The sequence below is a fragment of the Medicago sativa genome, chromosome 4 (genome assembly GCF_051527215.1).
Source record: "Medicago sativa cultivar Bolivia chromosome 4, Bolivia_mono, whole genome shotgun sequence".
NCBI classification, from domain to species: Eukaryota; Viridiplantae; Streptophyta; class Magnoliopsida; order Fabales; family Fabaceae; genus Medicago; species Medicago sativa.
Genome location: NC_140752.1, coordinates 96779245 through 96796069, shown reverse-complemented (window position 1 = coordinate 96796069; position 16825 = coordinate 96779245). Strand labels below are relative to the sequence as shown.

General features: G+C 32.1%; 2 protein-coding genes and 1 long non-coding RNA gene across 3 annotated transcripts; 1 reads left to right on the top strand and 2 right to left on the bottom strand.

Moving 5' to 3' along the window:
* Window positions 1-1971: 1971 nt before the first annotated feature.
* LOC146934279 (uncharacterized) lies at window positions 1972-6893 on the bottom strand. The gene is made up of 3 exons (XM_085706152.1): window positions 6566-6893; window positions 4962-5138; window positions 1972-4401 (listed from the first exon to the last, which is right to left on the bottom strand). The coding sequence occupies exons 2-3, from the start codon at window positions 5047-5049 to the stop codon at window positions 2081-2083; spliced, it is 2409 nt and encodes an 802-aa protein (XP_085562278.1). The 5' UTR covers window positions 5050-5138; window positions 6566-6893; the 3' UTR covers window positions 1972-2080.
* Window positions 6894-11758: 4865 nt separating this feature from the next.
* LOC146934278 (arabinogalactan protein 41-like) lies at window positions 11759-12982 on the top strand. Its single transcript, XM_085706153.1, has 2 exons — window positions 11759-12088; window positions 12622-12982. Exons 1-2 carry the CDS (start codon window positions 11959-11961, stop codon window positions 12717-12719), a joined length of 228 nt encoding a protein of 75 aa, XP_085562279.1. The 5' UTR covers window positions 11759-11958; the 3' UTR covers window positions 12720-12982.
* A 959-nt stretch (window positions 12983-13941) lies between these two features.
* Window positions 13942-16203, bottom strand: LOC146934277 (uncharacterized). Its single transcript, XR_015007728.1, has 2 exons — window positions 15965-16203; window positions 13942-14194 (listed from the first exon to the last, which is right to left on the bottom strand). It is a non-coding gene; the product is annotated as an uncharacterized LOC146934277 (long non-coding RNA).
* Between the last annotated feature and the right edge of the window lie 622 nt (window positions 16204-16825).

The following is a 16825-nucleotide window of genomic DNA, read 5'->3' as shown; positions in this document are numbered from 1 at the left end:
ATTAAGTGTTGCTAAGATGTCTTATAAATCCCCTAAAAAAAATGTCTTATAAATTATGGTCGGGTCTAACCCAACTCTAAAACGGTTTGTGAGGTGATGATTACCTTCATTTATAAATACATGTTCAAATCATAATGGATCTTAGAAAAGCTTTGATACCATCTTAAAAATTGTAGTTGAGGTTAACACAACCCCACAAAATTGGATTGTGAGCCTCCACTTATGAACACATGTTCAAACCATATTTTGTTCAATTTAAAACTCTTTAACAAGATGATTTTCTCACACAAGGTTTAAATTTCTGAAACATTAATGTGGGAGGTAATCTAACCTCGAGAGTAAAAAATAGGATGTCTCTCCTGGATTTTGTTTCCCCACAGAAAAATCGTTGTAATTTTAGTATATTTCGATATATTTTATGAAGGAAAATGCAAAATTAGTATCCCTCAAGAAAACAAATATAGTAAAAATTTCTTAGAACTTGTGTAGTTAAATATTTAAAAGTGTAAAAAAAATATTGTTTTCAATGTAAAATTTACCTTTTTTGTTTCTTTAACTAATGTCTCGAGACACTAGCTTGATCCAAAGCAAAATAAAACGATGCTTAGTTATATAACCGTTAGATTCTACTAGCTCTTTGTATTTTTTAGCTTTTTTTTGAGGGAATGTATTTTTTAGCTTTGTCGCTTGCATAAACAAGTTAATCATCTATCATTGAAGTATTAAATTCAATTTCCCTCTTTTCATTATATGGTATCAACTTCTTACTATACCTTTCTTCTTCAATGGTTGCTTCTGATAACGATCATTCTATTTTCGATGCGAGCAACAATGATACGGCAATCGATCTTTCTTTAGCCACCACCATGGAAGCTTCTGATCCTTACTAGAATGCCTATTATCTTCATCTAGAGGTAACCTGGTGATATTTTTTGTTAGCCCCTTTGAATGTGACCAATCATCTTTGATAGAGCGTGCAGTGAGAACTCTTTTCTCCAAGAATATTCTCAAGTTTGTGTTGTGGCAAGTGTGGGATGAGTTTGTAGTCGCACATTGATTTTTTTTTTTTTTAAGCAAAGTCGCACATTGATTAGTAGAGTGAAGGTTGAACAATATATAAGCGAGGTGACTCATAAACTCAATGTCTTAAGATTTTGAGTTAAGATGTAGTGTTCAACTCACTTGTATAATCGCTCTTTCTCCAATACAACATGATCCTGTCAACTCCCTAATTACAGCGAGTTATTTAAGAATACATTAGTATTGAATCAAATCCTTATTTATCACTAATTATATATACAATTTTTTTTTTAGAAACACTAATTACATATACATAGCACTTCCATGTGGTTATTTCATTTGTGATAACTATTCTGAGTGATATTTGAATAACCAAAATATATGACATTTTTATACGCTGTTTAAAAATACACCTAAAGTATGTGTTTGATTAAAGTAGAGAGAAAAAAATTGTTTATTAAATTGTCAACCGTATAAAAATACCGTATCAGACAAGTATTAGATTGACGAAATAACTTCTCTCAACTATTATAAGGGAAATTTCTAAAGCATATCAGAGTGTATCTTCCGCACTCTATTTTCTCACAATGTCACTAATATGTTGTAAATTTCGAAGAGTTACATAAAAGAAATATTTGAAAATATCAATTGATGAGGATGAGAGTCAGGATACAAACATCACTTTAGTTGTAAGTATTACTATTCTATTCTATAAACCATTATTTCGAATTTTGGTCAAAATTTAAAACTGTTTTACAAATTTGGATTTAACTAATGTCTAGAAGGATAAAGAGTAGCTTATGAGTCTTGCTTGCAGGTGTTTGTATTTCTTATATAAACATTTCTAACTGTTTTGTCTGCGAATAGATCCACCTATCACTTTGGTAATCAGGCCTATTGTGCCACCATATTTTTTAAACTGGCTGAAAACAAAAACTGAGAGGGGTAAAGTAAGAAAAACAATAATAGAATGAATCATTTTTCAATTTTACAAAACTTAGGAGTATTGGTTTCCAATGACTCCATCTCCATGTACAATAATAAGCAGAAAAAAGAAAGTTCATGTCTTCTTATTAACTCTCATACTTGTGACCAAATTCATTAGATAGTTACAACGGTCGCGATGAAACTCAACAACCAAACAAAGCTGTCTTATTGCTTCCCTCTTCTTCTCCCCAAGGCTATCCAAATCCTCATCCTTCTCTTTCAGATTCTTTTCCAATTTCCCGACTTTCTTTTCAAGCAGGCTCACTGCATTTGTCAAGTTCAGTTTCTCTCCTCCTTCTTTGCTCACTGTGGCTTCTAAATTCCATACTTTGTCTCTTAACAACACTTCCTGCTCTTCTTTTTCGCTCAATAGCGTTGTAAGACAATCCACATTGTCCTTCAATTGTTTCATTTCGACGTTCATTTTCTTTATCCAATCCTTTGCAAACTGAACCTCACAAAGCATTTTAGACACATTGCTCATGACACACTCTCTGTGTTCCTCGACTTTTGCAGCCACTACATCTAATCCATTTAGAGCAGCCTCAAATTCAAAACCCTTTAGATCAACCATTGTGGAGTGTGCTACTTCACTAGCAGCTGCAGGAACATCAGCAGCACCCTCTTTAAGCCTTCTTAGTTCCTCTTCATAAATATAAACTTTCTCTCCAAGAATCTTGTTCTCTTCCTCATACCTTATCTTTGTTAATTTGCAACTGTTTTTGTTTTCATTGTTCAGCTGTTCTGCCACATGGATCCTCTGGTGCAACAAGCGGATATTGTCTTCCATTTTCTTCCTCAACTTTTCTGCCAATTCTTCCATTTTCCTTTCTGTCGATCGTTGATTCAACATAAGTTTATTCGAGGTGATTATGGTTTGTCTTTGCTCCGCATTTATTCGGTCAATGGTTGATGTCTGATCCTTTATAGTTTTCTCTTGATCAGCTATCTGGCTTATCAACTTTGTGTTCAAAGTTTCTATCTTTGCTAGGCTTTCTGCATATTCCTTTTGGCTTCGCTCGTTTTGGAGTTCCAGCTTGGTTTTCTGTTCCTGCAAATTGTCCAACGCTAGCCTCATGTCATTAACTTCAGCTTTTAAAGCCATGATCTCCATTGAAGCTCCATTTTCATCGCTATCGTTTTCCTTTAAAAAATTTGATATCTCTTCACCTCTCTGTATCATTGCTGCTTTCAGTTCATGGTTTCTATCCTGCAGGGACTTGTTTTCATTCATCAGTTGTTTAATCTCATAATTTGTATCTCTTAACTGCTCTTCCAACTCATTTCTATGATTGATTTGAGTTTCCAATTCGAGTTCCATGTCCTTTAACCTCGCAAGAAAACCTTCTTTCTCTTCCATCATAGTCTGTTCGGTATATTTCATTTCAGCTAAATGCTCTTGCAACTCACTTTTCTGGTTGCTTTGTGTTTCCAATTTGAATTCCATGTCCTTTAACCTTGCATGAAAATCCTCTTTCTCTTCCATCATAGTATGTTCGGTTGATTTCATTTCGGCTAAATTCTCCTTTAAATTTTCCATCTGAATTAGGAACTGGGATATTTCTTCTGCTTTTCTTTCCAACTGAGCTTCTAATTCTCTGTTATGATTCTCTATAGAATCTAACTTTTGCTGCATAACGTTAAGCTTCTCCATCAATTCATCTCTTTGCATAGACGCTTCGTTTTTATCACATTTTATTTTTTCTTCCATCTCATCTTTCTGGGTCCTCAGAGATTCGGTCTCAAGTACAAGTTCATTGACTTGTGCCATCAATATTACAATGTTGGATTTTGCTTGTTCCTCGCTGTTGTTGAGTTTCATCTCCAAATCAGATAGCACACCTTGTTTCTCTTTCAACAACGACTCCAGTTCCATGACATGATTCTGTAGCTCAGTATTTTGTATGCTTAGCTGTTTAACTTCATTTGCTTGGCTTTCAATTTGAAGTTCTAGATTCGTTTTATCGTTGCTCAAGATCCTCATCTCTTCCATTAGTGAAGTTAATTTTATTTCAATTTCGGTTGCCTCAACAGATGCTTCAGTCTTAAGAACTTGATTTGTATTGCCAATATTTTGGTAAAGATCTGTCACACCTCTATTATCACCTGTATCAGATTCCTGCTTAACAGTGTCTGCTACTTTTTGTTCTTCCTTTGAGGAAAAGTACTCCGAGTCTGAGTCAGATGAAAACATTAAATCCTTTCTTTGGTTAGAAACCACTTTCCCAATGAGATTATCATATTGTGCATTAAGTGACTGGTACTGCTTGTATAAGTCCTCCGTTAATCCCATAAGTTCTGTATCTTTTCTAGAACGTCTAGGGCTCGCATCTTTTTTGCTTTGGTTTTCGTTCTTAATAAGCTTCTGGATTTTTGTGATCTTGGTTTCAATATCTGCATAAAATGGGAAAATATGATACATTTACATTAATAAATCCCAAACATTTCAAAATTCAGTTAGAAAAAGCTGTCAATTGCAAAGACTACAAATACAAGTGTTAAGATTTCTCAGTTGCAACAATATTAGCAAGAACATCACCGATGATGTAGTCCACCTTATTATGACGCATTAAATTTAAGAAACTCACCTCCTTTTCACTTCAATAGTGCAAAAACTCCAATTGGATTCCAAAAGTTACCACATTTTTTCGCATTCTATGTTTCATTTTAATTTTTTATTCATAAGGACTGGTTGCTTATTCTACAAGCAACCATCCTTACATGTGATAGTTAAGTCTCTCCTTTCTCGTATTAAACTGATTACAGTTTAAGAACTCCTATAAGCACTCTAGCGACTTCATTGACTAGTATGCATCCAAGCTTTTAAGTAATCATTTCAATCCTTCATTCCTATTCTAAAGCAAGGTGACTGATCTCTTAGTAATCTTACAGGCCAATAGGGTATTCCAAAATTCATCTGTGATATATGTATGCATATAAGAAAGAATCCACACCTGTTTTAGTCTTCTTGAGTTCTTCAGCATTTTCAGGATCAATTTCGACAATGATCTCGATTGATTCCATTGAGTTGTGATTTATCATCTTTTACAATAGGAGTACAAGCAATGCTACATATAGAAGGAAATCCCGATTAAGGAACTCTCCCTTGTCTCCACAAATGACTAGGAACCCTGAAATTGAAAAATGAATATAAATCGACCATTTAGAAGGCAATTGTATATTTCTTTGCATACTAGTCAAAAGGAAGAAACGACATCTCAACTATAAGTTCAAGATTTTCAAAAGCAAGTTTGATTTTTTATTTTTAAAAAAGCTAATTTCATAATTTAACCCATAATTTTACCAATAATCAAATTGCATTTTAGCCTAATTTACATTACTATAGCCGTATTGCATTTGTCTTATTTTAATCTCAATAAATTGGCAATTCAATAATTAAAAAACCATGTCATTCCAGTTTGGTTCTTATAATTCAATTGGTGGTCTACATGTATTGAGATGTTGACAAAGTTTGGATCATGCCTTGACCCATTGCACTGCAAACAACCATGCAATTGTTTGTTTATCCACAAAACGGTGAATGTGTCTGGCTTAGGTTTAGGCACATGTCAACTTCCCACATACATTTGCAAATTGAAAAACAAGACCTTAAATTCCCATGTTACAAATCCCTTACATTAAGATAAGGCTTTAAAAATTCCTTATCATTTGTTTTTTTTCAAACAGAAAAGGACCTTTGCCATTTCATTCAAAGTTCACTATTGAGTGCCAAAAAAGCAAATATTATATACAAAGAGGGCCAAGGTGACAGCTCCAGCTTATTACTATTGTTCCTTCAAAGAAAATAATTATTGCATATATTATAAATTAGACATTTTAGATTTAGGGACAAGAATCAAAGTCCATAAAGTGGAACAATTAAGAAAACATAAGTCTTAAACTTACAGTTCATAATTACTAACACCCTTAATATATAAAACATATGGTTGTATGTGTTTCTTCCTCTTTGTTTTGGAATCACTTTCTAATTTTAAAATGAAAATCATTAATAACCACTTTGATAAATATTCAATTTGAGTCTATGATTTATGGGATATATTCATCAACAATTGAGAGAACTATAATTTGGTGATGTACACAGAAACTAGAAAGGCTAGACCAATTTTGATTAAGGACATGAATCTAACGAACTCAACTTGATCAGCAATAGAACAACTTGTAAATAAAGGGTGAAAAAAAAAAAAAACATTGATAAATCAGAGCAAGAAGAGAAACATAGAAAAGGCAACATAAAATTTCAATTTCAATAACATCACAATCGAATTTAGAGGATATATGCACAAACAATAAATTCCAATTAAATGGTACTAGTTGTTATGATGCTATGAATTTATGAATGGTAATCTTAATCTGAATTAGACAATTAGGCACGTTTTTTCAGAATTTTATGTTGTACAAAATTTTGTTACATTGATCATTCCAATTTTAATAACAATCGGTTTCATCCTCCAAAAAAAGTTATGCAAATCAACAAATAATAATAGATCACGTAGCATTTGTGATTTCTGCAAATGTGTGAATGGAATACAATAACTACCTGAAAATGGAGCTTCATATATGTACCGAATCGATTTGATTAAGAAAAAAAGAACCTGAAAAGTAAAGTGAAAGAATAATAAACAAAACATAATAAAAATGAATCTGAAACAATAATAATGAGTATATTATTGTTATTCAAAAAATGAGTATATTATTGTTGTCGTGCCTGTCCCATTCTCTTTTGAGAGCAACATGTATTCTTTTTTTTTGAATGGAACAAATGCCCTTAAAGATTAGAATTGTTACGCTTGAAAGCCCTTCAATATCATCACGCGAATGAGAAACGAGATTTGAAACACTGCGAATACAAATCAATTTTTTGGTGAAGTGAAATTACAAATCATCTCAAATTTCTTATTTTTACTTTTCTCTCATATTTTTATATGGAAACTTGATTTCCTATATACATTTCCGTCCATCCCAAGTTGTATGTCATTTATCAATTTTAAATAAATTAAGAAATATAATTAATAATTAATATTGTATAGCAAAGAGAAAAAATGTGTCACTTTACAAAAATATCATTCATTAATGATATAATTAAGGAAGATAAAGAGTCTGTTTGGATAAGGCTTATTTTGAGCTTATGCAAATAAATGAGTTCTTTGATATTATTTATAAGTTTGTCAATGTAGTTTATAGAAAATCAAGGTATGAAGATTAAAAACTTATAAATTAACATAAAATTTTATTTATTTGCATAAGTTAATTTTCATAAGCTAAAAAATAAGCCAAACCAAACGAGCCCAAATTAAAAGTGTTGAAAAAAGCTAGAGTAATAAATAATAAAGGCATAATAGAAAAATAAACATTAATATTTCTTTCATAGTGTAAAATGACATATACTTTGGAACAAACACTTTTTTATGGAAACAATGTTAATCACATATTTGTAAAAAAAATGCTAATCACATATTGATTTTTTTTTTTAGGGATAGTCACATATTGTTTATGTTACAAACACATTTAAACAATTTAACTAACACTAGTACCTTCTAAGATTATGAAGATTGCGGCAATAGGTTAAGTAATGATATTACTTTAGTTTAATCACATATTTATGGTATCTAGATTTCCTCTGTTCTAAATGATCTCATTAACTACTTTAGTTTAAAACTCCTAAGGTTGCATATCAGAAATTTGACCTGTTTTTGTTGCTCACATCTTCCACCTCTTGCTTGAACAAAACTTGGCGGTTTATTAGCGACCAATGTATATCTTGCATGTGGTTCATAAACAAATGAGGAATATACTCCTTTCCATTATAGCATTTCTTAGCCTATGCTTGTTTTCACAGTGGAGGCAAGTTGGACGTGCGGTAGTTATGAAGCTACCTCGTGGAGCTGCAACATCAGCGCATATTGGGAGTAACATCATCACTGTGGAAATAAACGTGTGCTTAGATTAGCTTTAAATTGACAAATACAAAAGGGTTAAATTAGTGATTCAGCTATTTAGGTTAGTTTAACTAAACATGTATTGTAATTTAACATCTATTCCCAATATGTTCTGAAATGAGGGTATACATCTCCTATTATGCCATTTATGTATGCACAAATTTTGTGATATGTCATATCTAAGTCTTGCAGCATTATAATCTTTAATACTGAAAAGTTTTAAAAGAATATTATGATCTAGATGAGGGACAGGGCAGTCCTGAGTTTTTATTTTTATGCTTATTTTATTACATTTATTTATTTTTGTATAGCAAGATACCTATATAATCTTGAAGGCTTACTTCAGATATGGTTTGAGAGAAGTTTTGTCTTTTATGATGTCTTTGTTCTTTGTTGAGCCGAACAGTTCTGGCCAATATCTTAATTCTTTTGACGTCTTGAGCTCTGCTTGGGTGGAGTAACATGTTCTCAATCTAAATCTACATCTTTATGATTCTAAGGTTGAATTCAACATGTGGGGAAGTAAATTCAAGTTTTCATTATGGTAGAAAAGTCCAAAATGTTTCCTTTTTTGGTTGTTTTCATTATGCATTGAAAGTTGTGTAATCGATCCATAAAGAGTTCAAAATATTTCCTTTTTTGGTAATAATTTTCTTTTTAATATCCTTAAAATGGAAACTAATATTAATATTGTTGGTATTATGTTGAGAGTGGAGATCAATCTTTCGACCTCCTTATTATTCTACTTCTTTAACTCCTCTACCCTGGTAACCAAGCAAACTGTATATGCTCACACCTCAGGTGATGATGCCTTAAAAAGAAAGCATCTTAAAAGTTTCAACTGTAATATTCCCGGATGACTATATAATTGAAGTATCATTACAGCTTGACCATGTATATATGTTTCTTTTTGTTGCCCTACAAATGGCATCCATTTGCAATGATAATGCACAAGGATAAGGATATACTACAATTTTGATGGTCATGACTCAAATGCATAATGAATCTCAAATGTGACACACAAATTTTATAATTGTCAATATTTTTTGGCTAAAATATGGTATTGGTCCGTGCAAAATGGGTCAGTTTTGGTTTTAGTCCCTGCAATTTTTTTTTATAGTTTTTGGTCCCTGCAAAAATAGGTTAGTTTTGGTTTTAGTCCCTGCAAAAATTTTTTATAGTTTTTGGTCCCTGCAAAAATAGGCCAGTTTTGGTTTTAGTCCCTGCAAATTTTTTTTTTTAGTTTTTGGTCCCTGCAAAAATTTTTGTTTTTTGAAATAGTCCCTGACCCCAATTATGTGATGATTTGTCACTTTTGTGAATATGTGGCATATGTGTTTACTTAATAAAAAGAATATTATTTTTTATAATTTATATAACAATAATTATTTTTTAATTAAAAAATAATAATAAAACAGATACAATAATTATTTTTTAATTTATAAAAGTGACAAATCATCACATAACTGGGGTAGGGACTATTTCCAAAAACAAAATTTTTTGCAGGGACCAAAAACTATAAAAAAAATTGCAGGGACTAAAACCAAAACTGGCCTATTTTTGCAGGGACCAAAAACTATAAAAAAATTTGCAGGGACTAAAACCAAAACTGACCTATTTTGCAGGGACCAATACCATATTTTAGCCATATTTTTTTATGTATAATTATTTGTATTTAACAATAGAAGTTGGTACATATATAGTATTCACAATAAACAACCAAAGTTATAACTCAACCGGAAAATATGCTAAGATTGTTACAATGGATGATGTGAGTGAGGTTCGAGTCCGACTGCTCTACTTTTGTGTAAGTTCATAATTGTTGTTGTCATCAATGGCAGAGCCCTTCATATGGCCCATCTGAAGAAAAAAAATTAAAAAATTAACAATTATATGTCTATTTTGTAAGATTTTAACCAATTTTGCAACGGTTTTAGTTTTTGGCACATCCAAATTCCCGTAAAGGGATGTAGTGGCGCATCCAGAAAATTAAAAAAATTAATCATAGATCCATTTTGTGAGGTTTTAAACAATTTTTCAATGGTTTTAGTTTTCGACGATTTCAAAATTAGCATACATGATTTTTGTCATGTTTATACTTGACTGGTTGGCGAAGGTTTACAAACCTTATAATTTGCGGGGGTTCAAACTTCGATCTATATTATTGTGTTAACTAAAAATTTCTCAAATTAACATTTGTACTATAAAAAAGAAAAGAGACCCACCCGAAGTTTTTTCTCTCCCTCCGCCACTTATTGTCATCCCATCTATTAAAAAACAAATATTTACAATGAACTATTTAATATAATATAAAGACCAAATACCTCCCCGGGTCCTTTAAGTTTCATGTTTGTTTCAGATAGATTCTTTAAGTTTCTAAGGTTTCAGATAGGTCCTTTAAGTTTCGAGTTTGTTTCAGATAGGTCCTTTCTATCAACCTCCGTTAAGCCAAAGTTGATCTGTCCGTTAAGCCAAAGTTGATCTGGTTGTGGAAAAAATTGATGCCAAGTGTCAGAGAAACCACCTCACCCACTTAACGGACATATCAACTTTGGCTTAACGGACAGAACAACTTTGACTTAACGGAGGTTGACAGAAAGGACCTATCCAAAACAAACTCGAAACTTAAAGAACATATCTGAAATCTTAGAAACTTAAAGGACCTATCTGAAACAAACGTAAAACTTAAAGGACTCAGGGAGGTATTTGGCCTAATATAAATTACATTCTTTTTCACTGGGAAAAATAACTTTGACAAGAACTTCTCCTTTTGTAATAAAATCGTATCCTACATCTTTCTAATGAAATCACTCTATCTTTTTTTTTTTGATAGAAAAAATTACCTGTCTCTCTTATAAGCGTGATTATATTTATTTAAAACATTGTGGAATCAAGCATTTGGTTCTCCCGTGTGACCTAATATACTTTCACATTTTGACTCTTTGGGACCAACTAGTATGTCACTAACACGTAGTTATACTTAAAAGACACTTACTCCTTTTCAAAAGTGCCTTTAGAAATTGAAAAATTAATTCTAACACTCCCAAGCTCAATTTGTGTGTCAATTAGCCACGTCTATTAACTAGGATTTAAATTTAATCACACAAATTTATTAATCTTAATACATATAAAGTCATTGCAAACTACCAACAAAAACATATATATTTTTTCATGAATCAGATTAATATTAAAATTATTTTTCATTTCTTATTTGTCTGTATGGAAATGTTAAGAACATAATCTTTCAAACATTTACTTTAACAACCACTCATTTATTTGATGAAACTCATGTAAATTTTATCATTAATGTGAGATCTTTTTGAAAAGGATCATTAATCTAAGATTCATTTCTATCTAAAGTGTAAGATTAACATGCGTTTCATATAATAAAAAAGCATACATTAGAAAGAGTGTTAAGAAAAAAATGTTATAAAACATCCCTTGTCTTGTGGGCATAACTTAGTTTAATTAACAATGTTGATATTTTTAAACCAGAACTTGCATTTAAGTTCGAACTCGAGACTTTGCATTTTTATTTTTAAGTTAAAAACAAATAAAAGAAGGCGGGAGGAGGGGGGAGGGCAGTCAGGGGCAAATGCATGTGGCGCCAAAAGGTGGGTGTCAGATTGGATAGAGAAAGGGGAATCCAATTTTGAAATAATAAGAAAATCGAAAGGGTAATGTAATCAATCACATGGGTTACCGAAACACAAGGCTGGATAGTGAACCCCACCACATCACACCTCTTTCAAATATGGCATTTTCCTCCCATTACCGGTATAACCGGTTGCCTCTCTCCTCTTTTCTCTCTCCCACACACACCTCCAATAACCGCCTTTTAAACCCCCCACTCATCACTCTCCGTCGCTCCTCTTGAACCATTTCTCTCTATCTCTGCGCGTCTTTTCTTCATTTCACACAGAAAGAGAGAGAGACGCAGCAGAGACAAACAAAGAGAAATATTAACAATTCCTTCTTAATATTATTGATTGATATGGCTTCATCTAAACATTCATTCGGATTCGGAATTATGGCTATCATCGCCACTCTCATTTTCGCCATTTCGTTCCCTGCCGCTGTTCAAGCTCAAACTCTTGCCCCTGCACCTTCTCCTACCAGCGACGGTAACTTTCTCTCTCTTTTTCTTCTTAGATCTGATCTATCTATTATAATACCAGATCTATTTTTCTAGATCTGGATTTTGTGTATCTACATTTTACGTTGTTTCGATTTCACGTTCTTTCCTTTTATTCCTGAAAAAATCAGCTGCAATCTTATTTATTTAGTACTTGCATTGTTTTTATTTCTGATGAATTATTATCATTTTTTTAATGTTTAAATCTGATTCTAAATATGATCAAATTGCCACCCCTCAAGTTAATATTAGGTTTTGCTTTGGTGAAACCTAAAATTAACTTGAATTTGAATTTGAACCATTTTCTAATTTGAATTTCTTTCTCTAAAAAAACTATTTTTGAATTTGCTGAGGGACTAAATCTAAACAAACAAACAAAAAAAAACTTACTTATAAAAATGAAAAAATGCATGATTGTAGGGACTAAAATCGTATTTATACTTTTTTTAAAATATAACTATATACCACTGTATTTTGATAAATTTTCATCAGTTTTTAATATTGTTTTTGTAATGTGTTCAGGGTCATCGGTTGATCAAGGAATAGCTTATTTGTTGATGTTGTTGGCGCTGGTACTCACGTACATCATTCATTCGGCTGATATTTCATCCACCTTCTGAATTGAATGTTGATTTGTGAAAGATGGTGTTGTGTTTTTTTATTTATGACTTATGATTAATAATTAACGTGTTTGTAGAACGCGGAGGAGAGGGGTATATGTAATAATGATAGATTGAGAGGTGTTTATGTTTGTTTTCCTAGTCAAGAAAAGAATATGATTCCTGACATTGGTCGTTGTAGTTTAGTACCGATGTTACATTTATCATTTATGTAAGTGATGACCGGCCTAGGTATTATTATTATTGCAATCTTGTCAATGTTATTTTCTCTTGGTAATTTTATACCATCATCTTGTTTTTGTTATTTCGACTGCATAGCCAATCTCATTAACAACCAGGATTTGTCAATAGATTATGAGCTGTGCTATATGCATAGATTATGAGCTGTGCTATATGCAACGAAAAATTTGACTCGTCAAAATCACGAAAAATCATGACAGCAATTGCGCCGTTCCAGATCAATTGAGGCAAAAATTCAGTCAATTGTTGGACTGAAAAAAGGGTGAGTGGCCAATGAAATTGTTGTCGCCGTGTTCCTCACAGTCCTTTTGCGATGCTTCTTCGTTACATTTAACATTTGAGGAGTGTCAAAGTTTCACTTTCAACATGCAAATTTTCACAACCCAAATATTATGGAAGTTAAGTGTGATCCATTAAAGACCACACAACCATTAGAATGCCAAAATTTCTATTCATGATTCAACTTAGACGATTTTACTTTAATGGAAAGATAGCTTCGTTAAGAAGAAAAAAAACAGCTGAATTACAATCTGTAGCACATAGCTAATATGGGACATGACCCATCCAAGTTTTAGATCCCACACTTTTTGACAACATAGCAAGGTTATGAGCTACAATGTTCAAATGTTGCCTAACATGATTGACATTGACACTCCAAAAAAAAAAAAAAAAATTATTGACATTGACACTCTAGTTGAGCCATTGATAGCTTACACAATCAAGAACAATTGAGTCAAAGGTGGCACTACAATAATTAGAAGTCAAGCATTTGACAATAATTAGAAACACCTGTTATATTGGAACAAATCATAATTCAATTTCAACTTGCAAAAAAGTTTTGTATGTAAAGAAAACCGATGTAAACTATAAATCTTTTTCTTTAATCCTATGCTACCAATAAGGTGGGAAAGAAAGCAAACATCTAGCAACATCATAACATTCAATTATGAAAGGTAGCCTTTGATTTCACCTTCCATTCAACTTCAGACTTGAAACCAAAATATTATTAGAATCAGAATTATTTGTGGATATATCATATATGTGAAAGTATACAGTTTCTGCACATCAAAACAGATCAGAATGGTAAAAATGGAGGTTAATGGGAGTAGATGTTACATGAAACTATGAATTAAAAGGGACGGGAAAACTTTGATACCAATACATAATTAAGCCTTCTTGCTACTCAGATTAGTTTCCTGCTGTTCCTGCCCAGCCAGGGAAAATTTCTTCACTTTCTGTTGATGCAGAAAACAAAACCAACTCAAATAAAACATAAGAAAGCACAAAAATACACAACTCTGTTCAAATATCTGTAATTCTTCATGCATAAACTCAAATATATCAATCCATTGAGTTGGAAGTGAAAGGCAAGGCAAAGCCATTAACAGCGAACTCGTAAGTGCATAATTGTATGGCATCCATTGAGAACAATGACAACAAATATGGATTAGATTAAAGTGTTTTCATATTATGTTTGATATACCATATCAAATGCAAATCACATGATGCCATGTTTGTACTGCTTTCGTATTCGGTTGCTGTTGTGCCCAGATATAACTATCATACCGGGTGAGGTCAATTAAGGCCAATGCAGTATTATTCAAACTACCATTGCTAAAAATACCTCAAATTGACCATTGCATTCTTAGATTCTCTAAATGATTGATATTTAATAGAGAAATGAAAACTAGTGTTCTTAAGGGCATTGATTCAAAAATCAAAATCATTTGTAAGTTTATCTTTCGAAATTACTTAATAAATTGAATGCTGTTAATTTTTAATGAAAATTTTCTATTTGTTAATCTTTAATGGACCTTCAAAAACCATAAAATGATACGACAATGGAAGAAAATAAAAGGATGCAAAACTTATTATCCCCTGCTCTTTCCACAATTATCTAAAAGAAGTGTTCTCAAACATATCAATCATGCAAATTTGCCAATTTAACATCCCTTATGAACACTGAGAAAATACTCTAGGGAAAAACAAACATTAATTACAATGAGCCAAGTGACAACAGTATGTGGGGGGCAAGAGAATTGTCATGAATTCATGCTTCTTACTTGATACTCCCTCCGTTTCAAAATATAAGCAAACTTCACTTTGTAGGTTCATTCATTTAATGATGTAATGGACCACATACATCATTAAATGAATGAACCTACAAAGTGAAGTTTGCTTATATTTTGAAACGGAGGGAGTAGTTTATATTTTGGAAAATAAAAAAAGTAGTACTAAGCTTAGAGTTAGATGCAACAATGGTACTTCATAAGGATAAAATGCAGAGTTAAGAAAATATACAAAGCACAAAGAGAAAACTCTTTAAGCATTTCAGTTCTCAAGAAAATATTGTTGTCTTGACTTATTAAACATCCGAAAAATTTCAAGCTTTATGAAAAGCTCACAACAACAACGACAACCAAGTCTTATCCCACTAAGTGGATCGGCTACATTGATCAAATTCTTAACAGTTTGTCATATAGTTTTTCTAGGTTTTCCTCTGCCTCAATTGATTTGATTATCCTCCATCTGATCTACTCTCTTTACTACCAAATCTACATGTCTTCTCTTTATATGCCCAAACCACTTGCATCTATTTTCCACAATCTTTTTCTACTGTAGGGTGCTACCCAAACTCTCTCTCTCTCTCTCTCTCTCTCTCTCTCTCTCTCTCTCTCTCTCTCTCTCAAACATTGACATTTCTAATTCTATCCAATTTAGTCTTACCAAACATTCATCACAAGATCATCGTCTCTGTTAAGCTTATTTTATTCCCGGGTTGGTTATTGGCCGTCCAACACTCAATTCCACACAAAAGCTTAAAAAAACCTAAAATTGAACTGGACCTTAACATATGAACATTGGAAAAAAATTCCTAACTCTTTTCAACCAAACAGAGCATGAATTACAAAATTTAATTAACATACCTCCAAAAGGTTCAAAACTAACTCGTATAGATTCTTCAGAAAAGATGAAAGTGAAGTAACAGAGAGGAAAAGAAGTACCTTGGAGAGTACACACTCGCGCAACGAATTCAAAAGGGCGAGGCATTTATCTTTATCATATGACGGAGAATCTGTAACGCAATTCAGCAGATCGAGAGCTTCTTGGCCACACACTGGTTTAGCACCGCTTTCATCCATTCTCGATTTTTAGGGTTTTTGAGTTAAATTTGAAGATTTTTCAATTAAAAGCTAAAACCCTTCGTGTTGCGGCGAAGTGAGACTGGCGTACACTAATTTCACTAACGCAAGTCAGTTGTTTTAATTAAATTAAATTAAGGGTTAAATAAGTTTTTTTTAAAAAAATATATAAAAATAATTTGGTCACTAAGGGTCTGTTTGGTAAGCCCCTTAAATGAGCTTATAGCTCATAGCTTATAGCTTGTAAGCTCGATTGACAAAAGAAGCTCTGTTTGGTAACACTTTTTCATCATGAGCTTATAGCTTATTTCACGAGCTTATAAGTTATTTTTCAGAAGCTATTCCAAGTAGCGTTTGAGTTTATAGCTTATCATCTTTTCTTCCAATTTTATCCTTATTCATTTATCTAAAATCCAATTCTACCCCTTTATAATTTGTTTAATGTTACCGTTATATATTTTGTTTGGACTAACATTCTTTTTTAAAAAAAAAATTTTATTAACATGTTACGTTTATATATACACCCTCCGGTCACTATTATAAGCAAAAATTTACATTTCACATTCATTCAATTAATGATGTATATGGTCTTTATTATAGACCACATACAATATTTAATGAATGAATCTAAAATGTTAATTTTTCCTTATATTAGTGACCGGAGAGTGTATTGTTTTTTCACCAACATGTTACGTTTATATACATTGTTTTGACTAACATTTT

Excerpts from the sequence above, each read along its gene's own strand:
- LOC146934278 (XM_085706153.1), top strand. The coding sequence starts at position 11,959 with ATGGCTTCATCTAAACATTCATTCGGATTCGGAATTATGGCTATCATC. Across the intron at positions 12,089-12,621 it reads ACCTTCTCCTACCAGCGACG|GGTCATCGGTTGATCAAGGA; the intron begins GTAACTTTCTCT and ends TAATGTGTTCAG.
- LOC146934279 (XM_085706152.1), bottom strand. The coding sequence starts at position 5,049 with ATGATAAATCACAACTCAATGGAATCAATCGAGATCATTGTCGAAATT. Across the intron at positions 4,402-4,961 it reads ACTCAAGAAGACTAAAACAG|ATATTGAAACCAAGATCACA; the intron begins GTGTGGATTCTT and ends CATTTTATGCAG.